Here is a 22,649-nt window from a genome sequence, read left to right on the forward strand (position 1 = left end):
TAAATTCACTAAGGCTGCGAATAATACTAATGCTACACTCGTAAATGATTTCTTCTGGAAAATGTTTGATAGTGTCCGCCTGTATATTGGAACACAAGAGGTTGAAGCGGTTGATTATGTCTCTGCTACATCTGAAATGATGAAATTTACACTATATTCGTTTAGTGATAGAATGGGTAATGGAGCTGTTGAAGGTTTTATTCCTGATATGTCAACGGGAACAAATGCTGACCCTAGTTATAGTCAAAGGAAGTCAATGTATAATGATGATACAAAAGCAGAGAATAGTTTTACCGTAGCAGTACCTCTTAAAGGTATATTTGGATTTTGTGATTATGATAAAGTTTTGTATGGGCTTAAAATTAGATTTCAACTACAAAGGAATGATAATGTAAATAGATTGCTTTTTGGGGCTCAAAATGCTTTTGGTGATAATAATAAATTTGTTATTAATGATTTGTGTTGGTATATTAGTGAATATACTCCTAATCTTAAAACGGAAGAGATGTTAAATAGAAGACTTAACTCAAAGAAACCACTAAATGTATCATACCTTAAAAGAAGATGTCAACACGTTAAACTGGAACACACTACCTACACTTGGAATTTAGGTGTTCTTCAAGGAAAGCCATGATACCTATGGCTCATTTTTAAGAAACCAGATGGAGATGAAGGTACTGATAAGAATAATGCGCTGAGTGATAATGCTGAGGTGAAACAACTTCGGGTTGCTCTTGATGGTACATTTTATCCGCGAGATAGATTGGAAATTGATTGGGAAAAAAATGATTATGCGGAGGCCTACAAGTCTTACCAAAAGGTGTGTGAAAGCAACGGTAATAATGATCCTATTTTGGATATGGTTGCGTTTCAAAAACTTTATACAATCTACGCAATTGACCTGAGTTCTCAAAAGGAAACTATAAAGTCTAATAGAGTGGATACTTCTCCATACATTGAAAGAGGAGAGAATGAAGAAGTTGATGCTTATTGTTTGCTTTTGGAGAAAACAGAATTACAGATTAATACAGATAATGGTGTTATGATTAATATCACATAGGTTTTTTCTCATAAATAAATGAGTCGGAAAGAACCGGTATATGTTAATCAAATCAATCTTAATAAATTAACATCTTGTATTCAAAATCAAAAGCCTTGTATTATTAATGTTAATACAATTCAAAGCAAAGGAGCAGTAAGAATTGATGTTTTACTCACACACACACAAGTAAAAACACTAAATGATACTGGTTCACTTAAAATTAAAATGACAAAACCTATGTTAAAGAAATATTCAATACAAGAGGGAGGATTTCTCCCGTTTCTAATTCCTTTATTTGCTGGTTTAAGTGCGGCGGGAGCATTGACTGGTGGTATTTCAGCAGCGGTAAAAACTGCTAACGAAAGGAAGGCACAACTAAAAGCTCAAAAAGAATTGGAAAGACATAACAAGGAGTTGGAGAAACAAATTAGTGGAAGTGGTGTAATTGTAGTTTTGCTCAAAAACTTGAAAGTCTACCTGATAAAGCTAGATTGTTGGTTGGAGATATGCTTTTCCTCTATCGCTCAAGCGGGTGTTAAACTAACTAAACGGGGTAATGGATTGTATCTTTCTCATAAATAAATGGATAAATGGTTTAAACAATTTGGAAAGAATACAACGTCAAATATAGAACTTACTAAGTATTGTAAAACACTAAAAATTGATAATGTGGTTATTTGTATGAGAGATGAATTAATACATATAAATAAGAATACAAAGAATATTATTATGAATTTAGACGCACAGAATGGTTCTCATTGGGTTTGTATTCATAATAGTCAGGATAAATATTATTTTGATAGTTATGGTATGCCACCGCCTGTTGAAGTAATACAATTCTTACAGAATGGTGTTTATCAAACATTTCAAGTTCAAGAAATTAATTCTAAATGTTGTGGTCAATTATGTTTATATGTATTATTTAAACTCAACAATAATGAAAATTTTTATGATATCATTTTTAATCTAATATAAATGACTTATGTTGGAAAAGATGGTTCTATCTTTGGAGAATCCTCTCAGGATATTGATTTATCAAATTATTATACAAAGGCACAGGCTGAATGACAAAAATATAGTATAAGTAAAAATATTAATATGAAGAATACTTATAAATGAATCAATTATCCAAACCCTACAGATGCGAATGACTTAATTAGATACAGTGATTTATCACAATATATATATTTTAAGAAAACAGCACGTTTTGTTAAACAAGTAAAATTTACAACCACAACACCTGGTTATACTGACCATACACCTTTCCTCATTGAATTTAACTACCTGCTTACAATTGAATTTTATAAAGAAGGACATATAGTTAATATGCGAATTAATAAATGGGGGTATGATATGCCTGATTTAGGGTATAATTGGTCTTTTTCAATAAACATAGAAGACCTACATGATTTTAATCAGTCTCGTAAAGAGGAATATTATCCGCTTGGTGAGGATAAGGATTTATGTGGAAGTACAATTCATAAACAACAAATACATGGTTTTAAGAAAAGAAAAATATATGATAGTATAGCGATGGTTAGCATGACAAAGAAGGAAGGTAATGAGATAAGGATAGAAAGCCGAGGAATACAAACCGATTTGGTAGTGGGAAGATGGGGTGGTATTACCTGTCATAATATTAATCTCACATATATTTCTGATACATAAATGGCAGGAAGAAGACTACAAGAGAATTATAGTTTTTGTATTCAAGGATACCTACAAGAAAAGGGTGCTCGGTATTACATACCTTATGATGTGGAGCATATACATGGGAATTTTGTCATTAAAAACTGGCCTTATAGTGGGGGGGCCAATGTTTTCCCGTTGAATTCAAATGTTAATTTGTGGACACTGGTTGGGTTGTCTTTAGGGATGATAGAAGTTGTAGAAAAAATATGTCTCCATTTTTTTCAAGTTCTTTATAGCGGCCATTTTGGATTATCAAAATGGCGTTTGTTGAAAACCGAAATTGTCATTATCTTGGCTTCTAAATGACCTAGAGTGTTAATTTTGGTGTCCAAATGTACATATTTGCGGATACTTAATCCAATAAACACACATTTATACACCTACATATGATCAAAAGGGTTCTTATGGCAGCCATCTTGGATTTTCACGCACTTATGCCAACACATATATATATTTTTTTCCATCATTTTCACTTCTAAATCACATAAAGGCTGGACTTTAGTGTTCAAATGTACACTTATAATGTCTTTGTGCAATATTTTTAGTTGGCAGTGTTCATTGTTACATTGAAGGATCTCCATCCTCCTCATCATCAGTGTTATCGATTCCCATGGGGCGCTCCTGACCCGTGTTACCACACACCTCTTCATCTGCCCCACACATACACATCTCAGAACAGTTGAGATGCTGAGACCTGCATGAGCAGTGAGACATGCATTGGGTCTTCTTGCAGTTACATTTGATTAGATGTGTGATGGCAGCTGGGGCTGGAGGGTCCTTGGTTGTGATGGGCACCAGCTGATCTCCTTCTGCTCTCCATCCATGTTCTGTTGGTTGTGGAAGCTGGGGGTCCGGTACATCAGCCTGATGCCACACCATGGCCTGGAAATGTGCACGAGCAATGGCTTCATGTAAAGCTCCCCGTGTTGGTGGCAGCTTCTGTGCCTCTAGCTGTTTCTTGGTAAACAGTCTCCACCTCAGCTTGCCCACATCCACAACTGTAGTACGAGGCTCATACAGCTGGCATACAAATGCCTCAATGTCACTTTCTGTGTCAGCTCTCAGCTCCTCAGAGGCCCCAAGGTCATGAAACGCAGATACCACCTCAACAGAGCACCTATTGAGGGCTTGCCAACATGTGAGCTTTCCCTTGCCGGCAAACCGACCAGTCTGGTCTGCTCCCGTGAATGCATGGAATCCTGGTAGGGCTGCAGCCTTCCTGACACCAAGTTCATGTACTATTGGTTCCAGTGAGATTTGCCTCTTCTTGTTCCCCACACCCGTGATGAAGTATGTGTCTTTGCATAGTTCATGGTACCGGTGGAGTGCTAGGATGAATACATCAGTATCAGGTGACTGAATGTACAGCTGTGTTGCACCTCTTCGGACGGCATCTAGACTGTGAAGAAAGATCCTCGTATCAGCCTCCTCCTGGGAGCTACGGAGATGCTGTACATCCATGCAGTTGGAGAAGACATCCTGCCTTGAAGTGACGATGAAGACCTTGGTAGTCCCCTCAAAGTGACACAGAGCTTTCTTTGCCAGATAGACAGTTAGCTCATCTTTGGTGTTGGTGTGCGACAGGAACTGTTTTGCTGTCAGTTTCCCAATCGGGGTGCTGTCTTGAACGTGGTAAGCAGTGGGCGGCTTGCCACCTTGGCGCCTCTCCCGTGTGGCCTCTTTCAGTGAATTTGGCAGATCATATCGGTCAAACACGAGGTGGACTTCATCATACCCGTTGGTCTTGCAGTCCAGTGTTGCATTGAAATGGCCAGCCCACTGGGCACATGTTTTGACCCATTGTGGCTTACCCATTGCTTGCACTAATGCCATGCCGTCTATGACAGTCACCTTCTTGGGAGGGGGTGGAGTATGTTCAGGATTGTCGTCGTCTGGCTGCTGACCAGTGCCAGTTGACTTCTTGGGTAGATCTTCTAGGATGCCCATGAGCTTGCTTTTGTCTGTGCATGGTAGTAGTGTCCCAGCCATTGCAAAGAGGGTTCGTGGAAGCGCGGTGAATTCATATTGACCTATGGCATCCTTCAAGTTGATCTCTGGTCGTGAGCGGGCCACGATCAGCATGCGCGCAAACAGTGACCTGTCGTCTTTCAGCTCTACAACCTTGTCTGCCAGTTTGTGCTTCACAGCTTTCCTGGCACTCTTCCACATCTTCAGTTTGACCTTTCCCATTCTGGCCCAAAGGTTGATTTCATTTGTGTTGATGCGCTCTGCAACAAACGTGTTATACGCTTTCTGACCAATCTCATCTTGGTTGCAGACATCCTTCTGTACTTCAGCTGGCATCACCACCTTGGTGATGATAGTCGTCAGGTCTTCACCCTCATGCGTCATGGGATTCATGGACTCTCTGATCACATTCTTCAGTCGACGAATGCTGTCTTCCTGCCGAGCCCAGACTGTGGTTGATAGGTCGTGGTGCTCCTTGCGTGTAGCTGATTGTGAGCCAGCCATCTGACGGGCTTCTTCAGCAAGCCTACTCAGCTCTGGTGCTGTCAGAAAGAACCTTTCGAGGGCACTGGCATTCTGGGTAATGCCCACAATACCCCCTGTCACCTTCATGATCCTGTTGATGTGCTCCAGTGCATGGTCCACACCTACAGCACAGAAGGGGATTTCATTCTTATGGACACTGAAGTTCCCATCCATGAACTCTTGGTAGATCCCTGGATCTGTCATCTTCAGGGCCTTCATCTCTGCAAGGTACCGGGGAGTCAGCCTGGCATATTTCTGTTTGTCATGTGCAAAGAAGTATATGCACATCTCATCCAGTGAAGACAGGTGAAGCTCAAATTGTCCATCACGGGTGGCACGGATGAATGTGTATATCAGCATTATCATCCGCATGTAGCGTCGCACAAACTTGAACAGTGGACTCTTGGCTTCTTTCCTCTCATCAAACTTTGCCATGGCCTCCAGGACTTCGTTTGACTCGAGGACAGCTAGCATGTTGTTCTGCGCGCTTGTCATCTCCTCTCGGTTGTGTAGATGACAGCTCTGGGCAACCTGTTGTGCTGACTGGGTACATGGGCCCCTCAGATGGGGATGCTCTTGGAAGAATTCGTCCACATAGAGGTCGAAGAGGGCTTGGACAGTGGTGATGTGGGCCTCCAAAGCCCTCTTCATGTGCTTGGCTTCCAGTATTTGTCTGGTCGTTGTTGGGCCATAGATATCAGCCTCAGACCAAGCCTCGTCAAGACCACTGTCCTCTATGGCATTCCCAGCAGCCCTCAGTGCAGCCATCACAGTGTGCATCTCCCCTAGTCGCAGTACCCACTTGCCTTTGCAGTCATCTCTGGTCATCTCCAGCTGTTTGGCTCGCTCATACAGGGCCATGTCTAAGGTGATCACTGTCTTCCTATCGGGACCCATGACCATGCAGTTGATTTGCTGTGTCTGTTTCAAGACTGTTATCAGTGTTTGCCATTCATGGGCTGGTGCTGCTACCAATGGCAGGGCGTTGACCTCTGTCAGAGGCTTCGAAGAGGAGAGCAGTGAGTTGTAGGCTGTCCAAGTTGGGATATCGTGATGCTTGATCCTACTGCCAGGTGGTTGTTTTGGATCGTGGACGAGTGACCCAACAGGGTCAGCATGCTGGGGTTCTGCAGCTTGCAGCTGGTCATCTGGTGGGATGATGTCGTCTTGTACGTCCTCAGCTTCAGCTGTTCGCATGATTGTGCGTGAAAGTAGCCACACTGTGTCCGTCGCAGAGTACGGCTTGGTGACATCTGGGTTTGACCGTGTCTTGAAGCTATACGTGGTACCTGTGGCAGATTGTTTGTTTGGTGCTTGGCAAGGAACAAAGTCTGGAGCAGTCAGAACCTTGAGTGAGCGGTGTCTGGCCTTTCGGTCATGTAGTGTCAGTGTTCTATGTTCATCTGTGGAGGGTGCATGTTCCCGTCGTTGGTAGAGTGCCCAGGCTGTAGCATGGAGTGTCCGCTTCCCATCAGGTGTGTCTTCATTGAAGTCACTGTTGTCCACTGCAAAGAAGACAAACGTCCCTATGCGCATGGTTCTTGGAAAGTATACACCCTGTTCTGTCGTAGACTCTATGACTGAGTTGGCCAGCTGTGTCTCCAACCGCAAGATCCGACTATAATCAACAGACAGACCGAACCCATGCAGGAAATCCAGAAGCTTCTTGTTTCTGGTGGACTGATGGACTACAATGGCAACGGCAAGCTGCTGTGGCCATTCTAAGCGATGGCGGAATGGTGCATCTGGCTCTTTGGGCTTGTACGTGACTTGGCGTTTTGACTTGTAGCCGTACATGATGTTCTGACTGATGGTTATAACATCTCGATGAATAGTGGCTGAGCGCATAGTCTCTGGCTCAATGCTCGTGGCTGGTCCTTCCAGTAGCCAGCGGAGGAAAGCATAGAGTACTTTGGGTACATGCTTTTCAGCATCATCAGTGTTCATTTCTCCTTCAAATTGCCATGGGTGCTTGTTCTGACAAGCAATGGCACTGCGGAGAACAGAGGCACTCTCAAACAGTTGTTCGATGTTTTTTTCATTTGTCTTCGTCATTGCATCTTCGACAGCTGCATCACGCACGGCAGTGGAGAATACACAGTCTGACTCGTTTCGACGTTTTGGTTTCATGAAGTGAACGTCATCAATGTGAGAGTTGATTTTCTCCTTCATGCCTTGGGTAGTAGGTGATGGGACATTGTGCACACCATTATTGTCAAGAATCCTGGAGTAAACCGACTTCAGGTCAGACATGTTGAGAATTTCACCAGCTTGGAGTAGAGAGCGAACAAGGCTGACAAACTCAATGTCTGCGGCTATTTTGATAACATTAGTTTCTTGCAGTATGTGTTCTTTGTCATCACTTGATGTCCCACTCTTGGGAGCACGTTGGACATTCTGCACCCAGCATGGGAGATGATACTTGACGTCGATCGCATGAGCATCATGTGCACTGATGGCAGCACTCAGCTGAACTTTCCACTTGTGGTTGCTGCCTTCTTCAACAGCTTTCTTCAGCTGTTTACCTGCGTTGAACGTGCATACAACATGTACACTTTCCTTAGTGACCTCTTGACAGAAGAAACAAAGGTCTCTGTTGAATGGAGTTGATGATGAACGTGTGAAGCGAAGAGTCTCGTCTTGCGTAGAACCTGAGGTACTTGCAGCGGCAGGTGCAGAAGAAGGACGTCCACACCTCTTATGAAGATGCTGGGTGTCGCCATGTTCGCAGGCTTTCTGGTGGCGAACTCTAGCACGCTCCAGGTGAGCAGTGTTGCATGTAGATCCATAACATGCCCGGTGCCACTTTGCTTTATTGTTCCTCAAGTCAGTGGCAGTGAAACAGCTTAATCGTTCGCTGATCTGTTTGAAGTCGGCATCACCATATCGTGCCCTCTCCTGGATGAACTGGAGAAACTTTGCATATGAGCCCAGTGCTGGCTCAGTCACTAGTGCACCTTGGGGATCCTGGCACTGAATGCAAAGTGTGAAATCAGTTTCTTTCTTGGTTTTCTTGCTTTTTGGCTCCATCATAGCTCAGGGTCACGAATCTGGAACATACAAATAACAAATAACAATTAAGATAGATGTGCATTAAGTTAGATTTTGGACACTGGTTCGGCTGTGCCATAAAAACCTATTTTTATCCCTTGTAGGTTATTAAAGAAGGTTTCATTCAATTCTCTATCCCCAAAAATGTACAACTGGACACCAGAATCGAAACTCTAGGTCATTTAGAAGCCAAGATAATGGAATTTTACGTTTTCGACATCCGCCATTTTGAAAATCCAAAATGGCCGCCATAAAGAACTTGAAACAATTGGAGACATATTTTTTCTAGAACTTATATCATCCCTAAAGACAGCCCAACCAGTGTCCAAAAATTAACAAGCAATTTCACCGGGCATTTCAATCTGCTACATTGGCCCCCCCACTATTATACTGATATTGTTAAACCCACAAATAGAGACTTGTTTAAAATATTAAATAAAAATGAACTTCTCAAAGTTATGAAATATAAAACTCTTTTGGAAATCATCAACAAATCTTATTGGTATCCTATTATGAGAAAAATAATTATAGATACAAGAATATCTCAAAATCCAGATGAGTATATGTATAATATTCTTTGAGGCTCAAACTCAAGGGTAGCAAGGGATGAGGAAGGAGTTGAAGAAGAGAAGGAGGAAAGAGAGAAAAAGGAGAAGGGGGAAAGGGAGAAAAAGGAGAAGGAGGAAAGGTAGAAAAAGGAGAAGGAGGAAAGGGAGAAAAAGGAGAAGGAGGAGAGGGAGAAAAGGGAGAAGGAGGAAAGAGAAAAAAGGGAGAAGGAGGAGAGGGAGAAAAAGGAGAAGGAGGAGAGGGAGAAAAAGGAGAAGGAGGAGAGGGAGAAAAGGGAGAAGGAGGAAAGAGAGAAAAGGGAGAAGGAGGAAAGAGAGAAAAAGGAGAAGGAGGAGAGGGAGAAGAAGGAGGAGAGGGAGGAAAGGGAGCAAAGAGAGAGGGAGGAAAAATATAAAAAGATGGAAATCAGTGAGATTCGTAAAAGATTGAGTGTATTACAGCAAATAAATCAATCTCAACGCACCGAAGAGGAAAATAAAGAATTAACAACTCTTACTAAGATAATGATTTTAAAAATGGTTGAGATGAGTTCAGCAAGGAGATTTACATGAAGAAGACAAAGGTCATATAGTTGATGATGTTGGTGTTATTGACTTTAGTTACTTTTTATTTGTAAATAAATGGAGGAGAGAGTGAAGGCATTCCTAAGGATTCTTTATGTTTTAAAAATTAAGATAGAAATGTATATGTTGAAAACCAAAAAGGTTTTGATACTCTGTCGGAATTTTTCTGATAAATAAATATGAGTTATTGTCTCAAATGTAAAAAGAAAACCAAATCTAAAAATATCTCATGTTAAAGCTAAAAATAATAGAGTTTATCAAAAAGGAATATGTGAAGCGTGTGGCTCTAAAAAGTGCCAATTCATCTCTCCTAAAAGTGGAGGAGACATACAAAAGTTTCTGTCAGGAAGTAAATTTACAACAACTGGAATTCCTGGGGAACTACATCTACCTGGATATTCTTTCTGTGGTCCTGGAACAAACCTGGATAAAAGATTAGATGAGGCTGACAATCCTAAACCTTGGTCCAAGCCGATAAATAGGGTTGATGAAGTGTGTATGAAGCATGATATTGCTTATGGGAATACCACTACATTGGATGAAAAACATGAAGCAGACAGAGAAATGTTGTATAATTTGTCCTTGATACGAAATCCTACATTGAGAGAGAAAGTTGATAGGTTTATTGTGAAAAAAATGATGTGTTAAATTGAAACTTGGTCTTGGTTATTTCCCAAAAAACTATTAAACTCCAATGATGTTATCAAGACTGAGGAGCTTTTGGCTAATGAATTACATACACCTATAATCACAAAGTTTAAAAGAAGGAAAGTTTATTCTAAATACACCGACCACATATGGTCCGCTGATTTAATCGAACTAAATAATGATAAGGGATACAGGTATGCTTTAACCGTTATTGATTTGAGGAGTAGATTTGCCTGGGTTGTTCCTTTGAAAAACAAGAGAGGTAATACTTTAATGTTAGCCTTTAAGCTAATATTTGATAGGAATAAAAGGAAACCAAAGAAGTTATGGACTGATGAGGGAACAGAGTTCTATAACAAAATATTTATGAAATTTCTTAAGGGGAAGGGTATTAAATTATACAGCACCTTTAATGAAGGAAAAGCAGTTGTTATTGAGCGTTTTAATCGTACTTTGAAAGAGAGACTATATAAAAAATTCACACAACTCGGTTCTCAAAAATGGGTGTATTTAATTCAGGATATTGTAGATAATTACAATAATACAGTTCATTCATCAACAAAATCAAAACCATCGGAAACATTTACAAAATTAGAATATGAAAAGGAGATTAATTTGAGAAAGCCCAAGTTTAAAGTTGGTGATATTGTAAGAATATACAAATGGAAAAGTCATTTTGAGAAAGGTTATACACAAAAATGGACTCGTGAATTATTTAAAATCATTGATGTAATGGATACAGTCCCTTGGACCTACAAATTATATGATTTAAATGGAGAAGAAATCTTGGGTTCATTTTACTCGCAAGAATTACAAAAAACACAAGTAAGCAGATAATACCCTTGAAAATAATAAATAAATAAATAAAATGTAATGGGGATACGTTTTTAAATCTGTGAACCCCAAACACAAAATCCCACAACTTTTTAGTTGGGGCTTAACTTTTGTGTGTGTATAATGGGGATATGTTTTTAAATCTGTGAACCCCAAACACAGAATCCCACAACTTTTCAGTTGGGGCTTAACTTTTGTGTGTGTATAATGGGGATACGTTTTTAAATCTGTGAACCCCAAACACAGAATCCCACAACTTTTCAGTTGGGGCTTAACTTTTGTGTGTACAATGGGGATACGTTCTTGAGATCTGTGAACCCCAAACACAGAATCCCTCAATTTTTCAGTTGGGGCTTAACTTTTGTGTGTGTGTGTATGTGTGAGTGAGTCATAATAATATACAAACCCTAACCCAACCCCATCCCGAACCCAACCCCATCCCGAACCCAACCCCATCCCTAACCCAACCCCATCCCTAACCCAACCCCATCCCTAACCCAACCCAACCCCATCCCTAACCCAACCCCATCCCCAACCCCATCCCTAACCCAACCCATCCCTAACCCTCACATTCAAAATCCCAACCCTAACCCAACCCCATCCCTAACCCAACCCCAACCCTAACCCTCACATTCAAAATCCCACCCTAACCCAACCCCATCCCTAACCCAACCCCATCCCTAACCCTCACATTCAAAATCCCACCCTAACCCTAACATAATCTTTTTTTTCTTCTTTTTTAAATACGTATTTCATTTTTTTTTTTTTCCTCTTCCCTCCAATTCTGTCTTTCAAGGCTTTCAAGTTTGAAGAAGTAGAAATGGGAAGAAAGAATTTTCCAGCATTTTCTTCCTCGAATTTTCTTGATATTGCTTAAATCAAGCGTCATTAAACAAAGAACATTGTTCATTGCTTTAGAATGCAAAGAGTCTCCAAGATGGACCCCACAGGTAGAGTCTCCAAAATAAAACCAACTTTCCAAGTTCCCAAGGTATAACCACATCACTGTTGAGCCTCCAAGATAGGTATCACATTCCAAGTCATCAAAACAAAACCCCCTTTCCAAGTCTCCAAAAATATAACCATCTTTCCAAGTCTCCAAGGTAGAACCACAATTTTCAGAAATATTGGGGGTTTCCATGATAAGTCTCACATAGTATAACTGCGGACCATCAGGGAAAACTTCCCTTTCCCAATTTTTTAGGGTTTCTATGATGTGTCTCACATAGTATAACTGCAGACCATCAGGGAGAATTCCCGTTTCCCAATTTTTTAGGGTTTCTATAATGTGTCTCACATAGTATAACTGCGGACCATCACGGAGAACTCTCCTTGCCCAATTTTTTAGGGTTTCTGTGATGTGTCTCACATAGTATAACTGCGGACCATCAGGGAGAATTCCCGTTTCCCAATTTTTTAGGGTTTCTATGATGTGTCTCACATAGTATAACTGCGGACCATCACGGAGAACTCTCCTTGCCCAATATTTTTAGGGTTTCTATGATGTGTCTCACATAGTATAACTGCGGACCATCACGGAGAACTCTCCTTGCCCAATTTTTTAGGGTTTCTGTGATGTGTCTCACATAGTATAACTGCGGACCATCAGGGAGAATTCCTGTTTCCCAATTTTTTAGGGTTTCTATGATGTGTCTCACATAGTATAACTGCGGACCATCACGGAGAACTCTCCTTGCCCAATTTTTTAGGGTTTCTATGATGTGTCTCACATAGTATAACTGCGGACCATCAGGGAGAATTCCCGTTTCACAATTTTTTAGGGTTTCTATGATGTGTCTCACATAGTATAACTGCAGACCATCAGGGCGAACTCCCCTTTCCCAATTTTCAGAAATTTGTGGGTCTCCAATGTATGACTTGTATTCTGGCTCATCAAGGTAGAACTTGTTCAGTGGGTTTTGTTTTGATAACTCACAACAAGTATCATCATGGTAAAACTCTTTTTCAGGATTTTGTGGATCTCCAAGGTATAACTCTTTGGCTGGGTCATCAAGGTAGAACTCGTTCTGGGGGTCTTGGTTGTTCAAAATGTCTTCAAACAAAAAAATAACTTCATCCCAAGTTGTGTTAAAAGCAGAATTTTCATTTCGTATCTCAGATACAATTTCCTGTGAAAGAAAATAACAATGTATTAATTTAATACAATATTTTTATTTGTATAAATCAAGCTCTATGAATATTAAAATAAACTTTGTTAACTCTTACACGAGTCTCATCTAAAAAAAAAAAAAAAAAAAAAAAAATTTAAATAAATAAATAAACAAACTTACCTCCATTGATTAAGAGGTTCGAGTGCAGTTCATCAATCTGAAGGTTGAGTTCTACACAGGTAGTAGGACTCCAAGGAATAGCAAAGTTATCCCATTCCATTTCGGCATAGTAGTCCATTCTCAAGTGAAGCAGAAAGCGTGTTTGAAAAAGCCTGTGTGGTCGGTGCCTTTTATAAGAAGGGCTGGGTGTGTGTCATTTCCTTTGGAAATTCCCTGGGCAGTCTTAACTGGAAATGATGTGATGGAAATTCCCTGAAAATGATGTAATGTATTACCTGGAAATGATACAATGCTGAAGAGTTTATAAAGTGGGTGGGGCTTAGCAGAAGTGGGCGGAGCTTAGTAAAAAGTGGGCGTGGCTTAGTAAAAAGTGGGCGGGGCTTACCAAAAAATGGACGGAGCTTAACAAAAAGTGGGCAGAGCCTACAAAAAGTGTGTGGCACTGGAGGCGCTCAGACAAGGACATTGAGGGAGGTTTATCATTTTATTTTATCTCAGTTAAAATATCTTGATAAAGAACCAAACTCAAACATCTTTTTTGTTAATATATTAGATGGTGAAGAGAGTTGTAGGAGAATTAAATTATTTCCTACGCATCAACAAATATTTGTAGGATCGATGTTTGAGTGGTCTACTCGGGATCATTGATAGTAAGAGTACCATAAGACCAAGGGGAATCATTGTTTGAGTGGTCTAATGAACAACATTAAGGATAGGGGTCAAAAAGGCTAAAAGGTTCGTAAAGAGGTGAGAAGAAAATTAACATGTAAGTGAATGGGTCAATGTTTGAGTGGGTCAAAGATAATCTGCCAGATGATATGTAGAAGAAGGATTATAGGTCTATAAGAGAAAACAAATATTTGTAGTGTTTGAGTGGTCTAATGAACAACATTAAGGATAGGTACTATAGACAAAAGGTTCATAAAGATTAGGGTGGGAGAAATAGAGGTGTTAATGGGCACTGAGGTTAAGAGGAAAATTAACATGTAAGTCAATGGGAAAATGAGAGTGTCCCAGAAGCAACATAATATATACACTACTAACGTTGCTGCAAAGTTATAATAATGTTAACGCAATGTTATGATTGATAGAACTTTGACGCCGAAGAGTCTCGAAGAACATATTTTCCTCATTAAGGAGATTTGAATATGCATTCCTCAAACAACGGGATATCCCTCTGCTCAATATTTCACTCGACCAATCACATTGTATCCCCCGATCTTTGCTCCCTCCCACCCACACTTTGCCTAACCAATCCTACTGCTCTCCTCCTCTCTCTTCGCTCCTCCCCCTCCACTTGCTCCTCCCACTTCAACTTGTATAAAAGTCAGGACTGACGTCAAAATATTAGGCTTATCACTGGGTTTGTAAGATGTTGGTTTGTTGTACTTTAGGATTATCACTGGGTTTGTAATGTTGTAAATATTGTACTTAGGATGTTTCACTTGGCTGGTCGATTCTGTATGTCTACACTGTATGTTGACTGTATACTGTGCATGCCACTGTATCCGTATGATGTTTCCTTTGATGTACATCTCTACTGTACCAGGATTTCACTTGGGACCTTCTGTGAATCTTGCAATGTGCTTTTATGAATTGTAATATGCTCTTCTTGGTTTGATAAACGTTATTGTTTCTTGCTCTGTATTTCCTTGTAGACAGAAAGTGTTGTCCTCCTCGGGAATTAACAATCTGTGATTCTTCTGACAAGTTTATGGACATTGAATTTCTTGATTCATCTATTACATACTATCTAAAAAATATCCCTATCAGATGCCTGCCCACTTACAGTTGATGATTCTTCCTACCTTCACAGTTACAAAAGTGAATAAGCGCCATATTATTAGTGAATAGGCATCTTTACCATTTTTCTGCGATTTCTACTTCAAGAAAACGTTTTATTAATAATTGCTAGGAAACTCAATGGGCACCTCATTCATCCAATACAAAGTGCTGTAAAAAAAACATTGCTAAAGTAAGAAACAGCAAATTAATTTTCTTTCTTTCTTTTCTTTCCAGGCTAGCTCAACATTCGTTTGGGAGCTTCTCCTGGTAGTTTTAAGTCTACAGAGAAAGCATTTTAAAAACAGCAACATTCACGACAACAAAACAATTTGACAACTTTGAAATCTGATGAGGAAGGGACTTTGTATCCAACCTCTGATTGGATGTAATTTTGCCTCAATTCTATTTCTGACTTCCCCCTCCCCCATGAATGTAACAATACATTACTAAATACTTGAAAACAATTTAAATAAACAGTGTCATAATGCAACATTTATCCCATTCTGTATTGTGACCTCACTTCATCAATTTTGTCAAGGTATGCGTCGATGATATCGCGAGGCTTCCCTTGCTGTCGTGACTTTTTGTGTTGTAGAATCTCCTCCTTGATGAAATCATCCAGTTCTTTGTGGTTTCTGAACAATTCTTGTTGAGGTCCAGGTAATTTCATGATGAAAGGAAAAATGTGACACATCTGTGGATAAACAAAGAATCAAAAATGTTGAGACATAATAGGTTTCCTGACAGCAGAAGAATCCAACAATCCTTTAAGGTGAAAAATGCAGGACAAATTTCCAAATCATGTGATCATTATCAAAATTTACAACATGTGATCATTATCAAATGATTTTTTTAATTGTCTTGTAATTCCGCCATCCACCAGGTGATGCGATACGATGTACCACCTCAAACCTACCAAGGTACACCGCCAGTACAACCACCAATTTTCAATGCATTCCATCCAGTGGTTCTGGAGCGCATACAAGTCAAACAAACAAACTATAGAGTTTATAGAACATGACAACACATGCACAAGAGGGGGAGAGAGGGAAGCACACAAGCACAACAACAGTAGAGAACAGGGACGTCGGTAGATCTGTGGAAGGGAGAGGGTTGGGGAGGAGGGAGGGGTACACGGTATAAAGCAAATGAACACTACTAGCAATTTCAGGAAAGAAGTTGGGGATTGAAAGAGGCGGATTTGGGGTGTTTTATCGGGGGTAGAAAAGATCAACGTTTTGGATGGGGGAGGATAAGAGATGGTGGTGAACAGCTGTTTTAAAGACCTGGAGGGAGGAGTGGGATTGAGGAGAGTGTGGGAGTTTGTTCCAGAGGTGGGAGAAAAGAGGAATGAAGGAGTGATGTTCACACACACACACACACACACACACACACACACACACACACACACACACACACCACCACCACTGTTTGCAAAATACCGTTTCATAAACCTTGATGCTCACACAGATCACATACCATTCCAACATAATTTCCTTCACGTTCCAAGTTTCTCTCCATCAATCGCAGCATTTTCTTGAACATTTCATCATCATAAGAAAAACGATGACCAAACACCAGGCAACAAATGACGTTACTGGCAGCATTGTGCATTGACAGATGAAGATCAAACGGCTCTCCTGAAAAACATACATTGTGGATTCAAGGCAAGTACAATATTTTAAAATATGAAATAAAAGAAAAAAATCGAATTTATCAGCACATGACTCATTAATATGGTATTGAAACGTGAATGGAAGGAATGGTAACATCCACATTGTGTGTATGAATTAGTCTGCATATGTACTTTGTAAATGAGCATGTTTGTTCGCACTTCTTCCGCACCTCCAATTTATTCTGACTTTGTTCGAGAAAACCAGGCCTGGGTGAATGCGGAGTGATGGGTCACACATCACACACACACGGGAGTGGGTCACACACACGGTGGGGGGAGTAGGTCACACACACACACACACACACACACACACACACACACACACACACACACACACACACACACACGGGGAAGTGGGTCACACACGCACACACACATCTCGTTTTTTCATTTCTGTTCGTCACAATTCTGTCTCTCTTATTCACAGACACACACGCACACATACACATACATCCACACATATAAACACATATACACATATATACATACACACACACACACACACACACACACACACACACACACATACACATATACACATACACACATATACACATACACACACATACACACATATATACACATACACACACACACATACACACACACACACACACACACACACACATATATAATATATATGCATATATATATATATATGTATATATATATACACAAAGAATTAAGTTAAGCACCCCCCCGTTTTTTTACAACCTCGCACATTACAAGTTTGTTGTCGTCAAAACAGTGTAATATACCCATGATATTGCTATATTTTCTGGAGAAGTGATATTATGGTCACATAAAAACATAACAATCATGCCGTTTTCATTATTTTATTCTGAATAATTTAAGGTGAAATTTTTTGGGAATTTTAGGCATATTTTCACCTCAATTTAAGTATGGAGCTATAGGTCCATCACGGACAGTGTGGATGACGTTTATGTTTTCTAACGTACAGTCATTGTTCTGAGAAGACCTCTAGCGATCTTTGCGTCAATAACGTGTGTAGGACCCACGTGATCGGATCACTGACTCAACCCTACGTCTCATAGACCCTGTAAGCCGTCGTATGCGTTGCTGTGGCAGGTTGTTCCATTCCCGATGTAATGCACGTTCCAATTCATCCAGATTGGCTATTGGAGGGACCATCTTCGCAATTTGTCGTCCCAACATGTCCCAAACGTGCTCGAGGGGGTTCAGGTCAGGACTGTACGCAGGCCAGGGGATGGTTGTCACAGCACCTTGCTCCATCCGATCACGTGGGTCCTACACACGTTATTGACGCAAAGATCGCTAGAGGTCTTCTCAGAACAATGACTGTACGTTAGAAAACATAAACGTCATCCACATTGTCCGTGATGGACCTATAGCTCCATACTTAAATTGAGGTGAAAATATGCCTAAAATTCCCAAAAAATTTCACCTTAAATTATTCAGAATAAAATATTGAAAACGGCATGATTGTTATGTTTTTATGTGACCATAATATCACTTCTCCAGAAAATATAGCAATATCATGGGTATATTACACTGTTTTGACGACAACAAACTTGTAATGTGCGAGGTTGTAAAAAAACGGGGGGGGTGCTTAACTTAATTCTTTGTGTATATATATATATTGTTACGGTTTTCCACCACCCTTCCTACCCTTACCAAGGGGAGATTAAGCCCCTGGTTCTTCCTGGGCCGCTGTAACCGAGACTTGAAACGCCCCTTCCGGGCAAACGCAAGGTAGGGTTTCGGGACCAAGTCTCACACGTACCTAAATACCTGCACCGCCATGGAAGCGGGGAAGCAAGCCTCGCACGAGCCACGTGTAATTTGAGTACACCAAGCGGATTGCGTACCACGTGATCCGTGCAGTTACCGTTAATATTGGACCCCGATTAGAGCGGTTCTATTCGTACCACGCTTAGTCAATGATGGAAAACACGAGACGGTCGAATAAAGGAATAACAGGTTTAATTACTATTATTTACACAATGTACAATTCTGTAGAAAGTAGACACAGAGCAGAACTTATGCAGTCTTATGCTTACGCCCAGACGTGGGCCTGATCACACTCACACAGGGGAATTGCAGGTAGAATGGTGTCCACGCGCTGCCTTGGTCGTCCATAAACGGCGGCCCGGCATGCTCTCCATGGTCCCAGCACGTCCCGCGAAGATGGCAAGCAGGTGGTGGAAAGGAATCCTCGTAGCGCGTCTCTCGCACAAAAGGCAGCAGATGAGGCAGGAAGGTGGGAGGGAATGTACGCGTCTCTCGGCAGCTTTCCACAGCACGTCGAGTTACCAGCATGCTATCACTCACATAACCCAATGCGATAGAGGCTCAGCCTCAAGCTCAACTGAGCGTCACTTAATACGAGCGCTTATACTTGGTTCATGCGCGTCTTTCTCCGATCTGGTAACTCTCATCAATTCGGGCCTCTCCAATAGCTCATAACTCACCAAACTCACTGCACTCAACTCGCTGAACTGCCTCGTGGGGGCTTTGCGCGAAGGGTTATATGGACATGCCCTGAGCCCTCTCGAACGTTCCAACCATGCCCTGTGACGCATTGCCGCAGCCACTCCCTTTGAGCCTTGATTGGCGGGTTGCGCTTACCGTCAGCTTCTTCGCCACCCTCATTCGGTCCCGACCCGACCTGCCAGGCCTGCCTCGTGTTAATTCGCGCCAAAAAGCCAAAGGCAGCACAAGGAGGCAATGGAGGCATAAGGCAATGGAGGACCTACTCTCATTAGTCTACTCAACGCAAGACTAACACAGGAAAAGGACTATGCTCACAAATACTAAAAGATAACTGCCCTATCACGAGGCTACGTGTTGTTGTGTAACTAACTATGAGGGGGAAATTTAACCTTTATTGTACAAAACTCAAAACCGCAACACTACCCCTCTCTCCCGTCAGACTCGTCCCTGAGTCGAACCTAACAAAAATTGGAACGACCGGTTTTGAGAATGATCTGGAAAATTAACTTTTACTTTTACATGTGACATATAGATGTGGTTCCCCCTAACATTTACTCTAACCCGTGGGTGCGACAGTTTTAAAACACTAAATATGTCCCCCCTATTGCTTTGAGTAGCTACTCTAACAGAATCACGCCCACAATTAACCGAATCCGGAATTTGTCAAACTAAACATATAGCCGGTGGGCAGCATTTTTATATACAAGCACAGAAAACTTAACCTTATTTACAGTTCTATGACCCAGGACCTGTCCTTTTTGGAAAGAAGATTGGAGGGGAGAGAAAGCACAGCAAAATACACAAAAACACTCATAAATCATCACATTTGCTGCTTGCTTCTTGCATCTTGCTTCCTGCTTCTTGCATCTTCTGTGTGCATATATCAAACCAGCTAGCCCCCGGACCGGCATACAGGCCATTCCTGCTCTTCAGGGCTAACTAAACTTACAAATCCTCTTACCCCTAGCACATCATAATAAAAATACACAAAGAACGTTTCATTTTATTTCTCTGCCAGGCAGGGCCAACCCTATGTGGTCTGACTGCGTGACATTAATGCCACTCAAAACAAGTGGTCCGAAGATGCAAGGTGGGAATTTTGGACTATTGTTTCGTATGATTGATAGGTCAGTGGTCGACTGATATGTAAATGGGTGTGTTGTAAAATTTGGATAAATTATTGTGGGAATCGAAAGGGTAATTTCAATGTGACATTATAGGGGTTTTCTAAGAATAAACTTTTTGTCTATTTGTGTATTGGCGTTTCTAAAATTAAAGGACAAATTTTATGAAATTGAAATAAAATTGACACCCATCTTGGTCTGCAAATAATGGTTCCAACGCAAACAAATACGCATAATGCATGTGTGTGTGTGTTGTTTGTGTGTCAATGTTTTTTTTTGTTTTTTTTTGTGTGTCAATCTTATAAGATTGTTGAAACCGACAATGTGCTTGTCTGGAAATAGATAGTTTCATGTGGATGGGATCGAATATCCAGAAAATCCGTAAAATAAAATAGAAATATAATTTGATTATGAAAATTATCTCTTTTGTCAAGGGAGATGGAATATAAAGATTTGATGTGCTGAGTTATGAGCAGCCATTACTTAATAGTAAAGAATAATTGTGAGTAATTTTGGGATTCCATTTTTGATAGCATTTATATGAGAATAAAAGCTATTTATGGATATGAGCTTAATAAAAAATGTGGGAGTACAAAATTAGCCAAATTTGGAAGAGGTCTTACACTGATTTACCACAGTACTCTGCTCATGGATTTTTGATATATATATATAAACTTGAATTTTATCAGCACATAAATTGTGCTGTATGTATGGACGTGTATTAGGCATAGATGATATAGAAAATGTAGTAAAGAAAATCTGGCTGAATTGAACTATTGTGAGTTTTAAAACGGAATGCATTGTGAATCTTAAACCAAGGGACAGACATGAACGCGCTGTTACGTTATTTAACCTCAGAACACGATGTTACGTGTACCTGCAACATATTTGTTAATCTGGCACACATATATTGGCATACTGGTGTCAGTAGTACTCACTAGTTGCATAGAAATGGATGAGCAACAGTTAGGGGGGGCATAAAAACACTTACTTGGATATTTTCTACAAAAGTATGGGTTTCAATGAGTGGTAGGGATTGGGCACATGTGGTAGGGAGTGGTAGGACACATGGGATTCATCAAATTAAGTTTTGGAGTTTAAAAAAAGTCACTGGTTAACAGATGGGAATGGATAGTAAACAATTCTTAGATGCTGGGTAAATTAAGTACGATATTACTAAGACTTATAAGAGCTATTGTTCTTCCTTACAGCAGTTGGGAAAAATTAGATCCAACATAATGAATCTATAAATGAATGTGATAGGGATAATATCCTCAATTTGTATTCATTATTTGATTGTGGGTAAAGGAATTAATTTATCATAGTGGATTGTTAACAGCAGCCTGAAATATCCTGAGAGTGTGCTTCCAAATAATTAGAAATCCCAGATTTGTTTTAAAACAAAATTTTGGTAGAGGTCTTATGTGGACGAATACTTGCTTGGTAGATAAAAACGGTACTGCATGTTGGCAGCCACTTTTGCGGCCATTTAGGCCAAACAAATTGGGAGAAAATTGTAATTCAATATCTAATTTACAGATGAGTATTTGGGAAGTAAAAGGGAATTTATTGATTTGGGAGACATTTTTCGAAGGCTTATTAAAGTGTTGCAATATGACAGTTGGTAAGGAAAACTATTGGATGGGGAAAAATTAGATCTGTTTATAAAATAAATTTGTTGACCCCTTGAAATTAATTCTTCGAATCATTGTTTCACTAGTATTTTGGGTTCAAATTGGGAATGGTTTGGTAGAGCTTTGGTTAAAACCTTTGGTTGTGGTATTTTGGAACAAATTGATAAACCATAGGAAGTTGTTAAGAATAGAAACAAATATGGACCCAAAATAGAAAGATTTTATGATGATATGAATAATACTGAGATTAAAAGATTGAATCAAGTAATGTTGTAAATGAGTACAGTAGAGTTAAGATAATGGCATAATGAAAATGTTATGAATTGTGTCAGTTTCACAAGATCAGTGAACTCATATCACCACAAATTACACTGTTAAAATAAAATAAAAAGAGTAGGGATGACTATGATAATGATACATTATGCATAGTTTGTTTGTTAAGCATAATTTGTTGGGAATTAGACATTCTGTTTGTGATTTTAATCATATACACTCATTATAATGCATTTATTTTCTTTGAGTAGTGTTAAAACTTTAAGTTTGAGTAGTGTTTTCGCTCTTTCACGAGCCTCGATATTGTATACAAAAAAAAAAAAAAAAAAAAAAAAAAAAAAAAAAAAAAAAAAAAAAAAAAAAAAAAAAAAAAAAAAAAAGAACTGCATGAGTTTAATTTTCAAACTATACTGATTTGAAAGCAATTTTAAATGCTATTCTTAGTTTAGTTGTAAAATATATACCTGATTTGGATATTATTTGTGTGACGCATATAAATGAA

General features: G+C 39.9%; 1 protein-coding gene across 4 annotated transcripts in view; it reads right to left on the reverse strand.

The window, feature by feature from the left end:
* Positions 1–22,649, reverse strand: part of LOC137427237 (cytochrome P450 2J2) — a 149,010-nt gene that overhangs the window by 52,744 nt on the left and 73,617 nt on the right. For all 4 annotated transcript variants that reach the window (XM_068116600.2, XM_068116591.2, XM_068116582.2 and 1 more), the window contains 2 exons: positions 16,446–16,606; positions 15,487–15,660 (listed from right to left, as the gene is read on the reverse strand). In XM_068116600.2, the coding sequence (XP_067972701.2) occupies positions 15,487–15,660; positions 16,446–16,606 (335 nt within the window). The remainder of the gene's footprint in view (positions 1–15,486; positions 15,661–16,445; positions 16,607–22,649) is intronic.

This window comes from Myxine glutinosa, chromosome 1 (assembly GCF_964187855.1).
Source record: "Myxine glutinosa chromosome 1, kmMyxGlut1.1, whole genome shotgun sequence".
NCBI classification, from domain to species: domain Eukaryota; kingdom Metazoa; phylum Chordata; class Myxini; order Myxiniformes; family Myxinidae; genus Myxine; species Myxine glutinosa.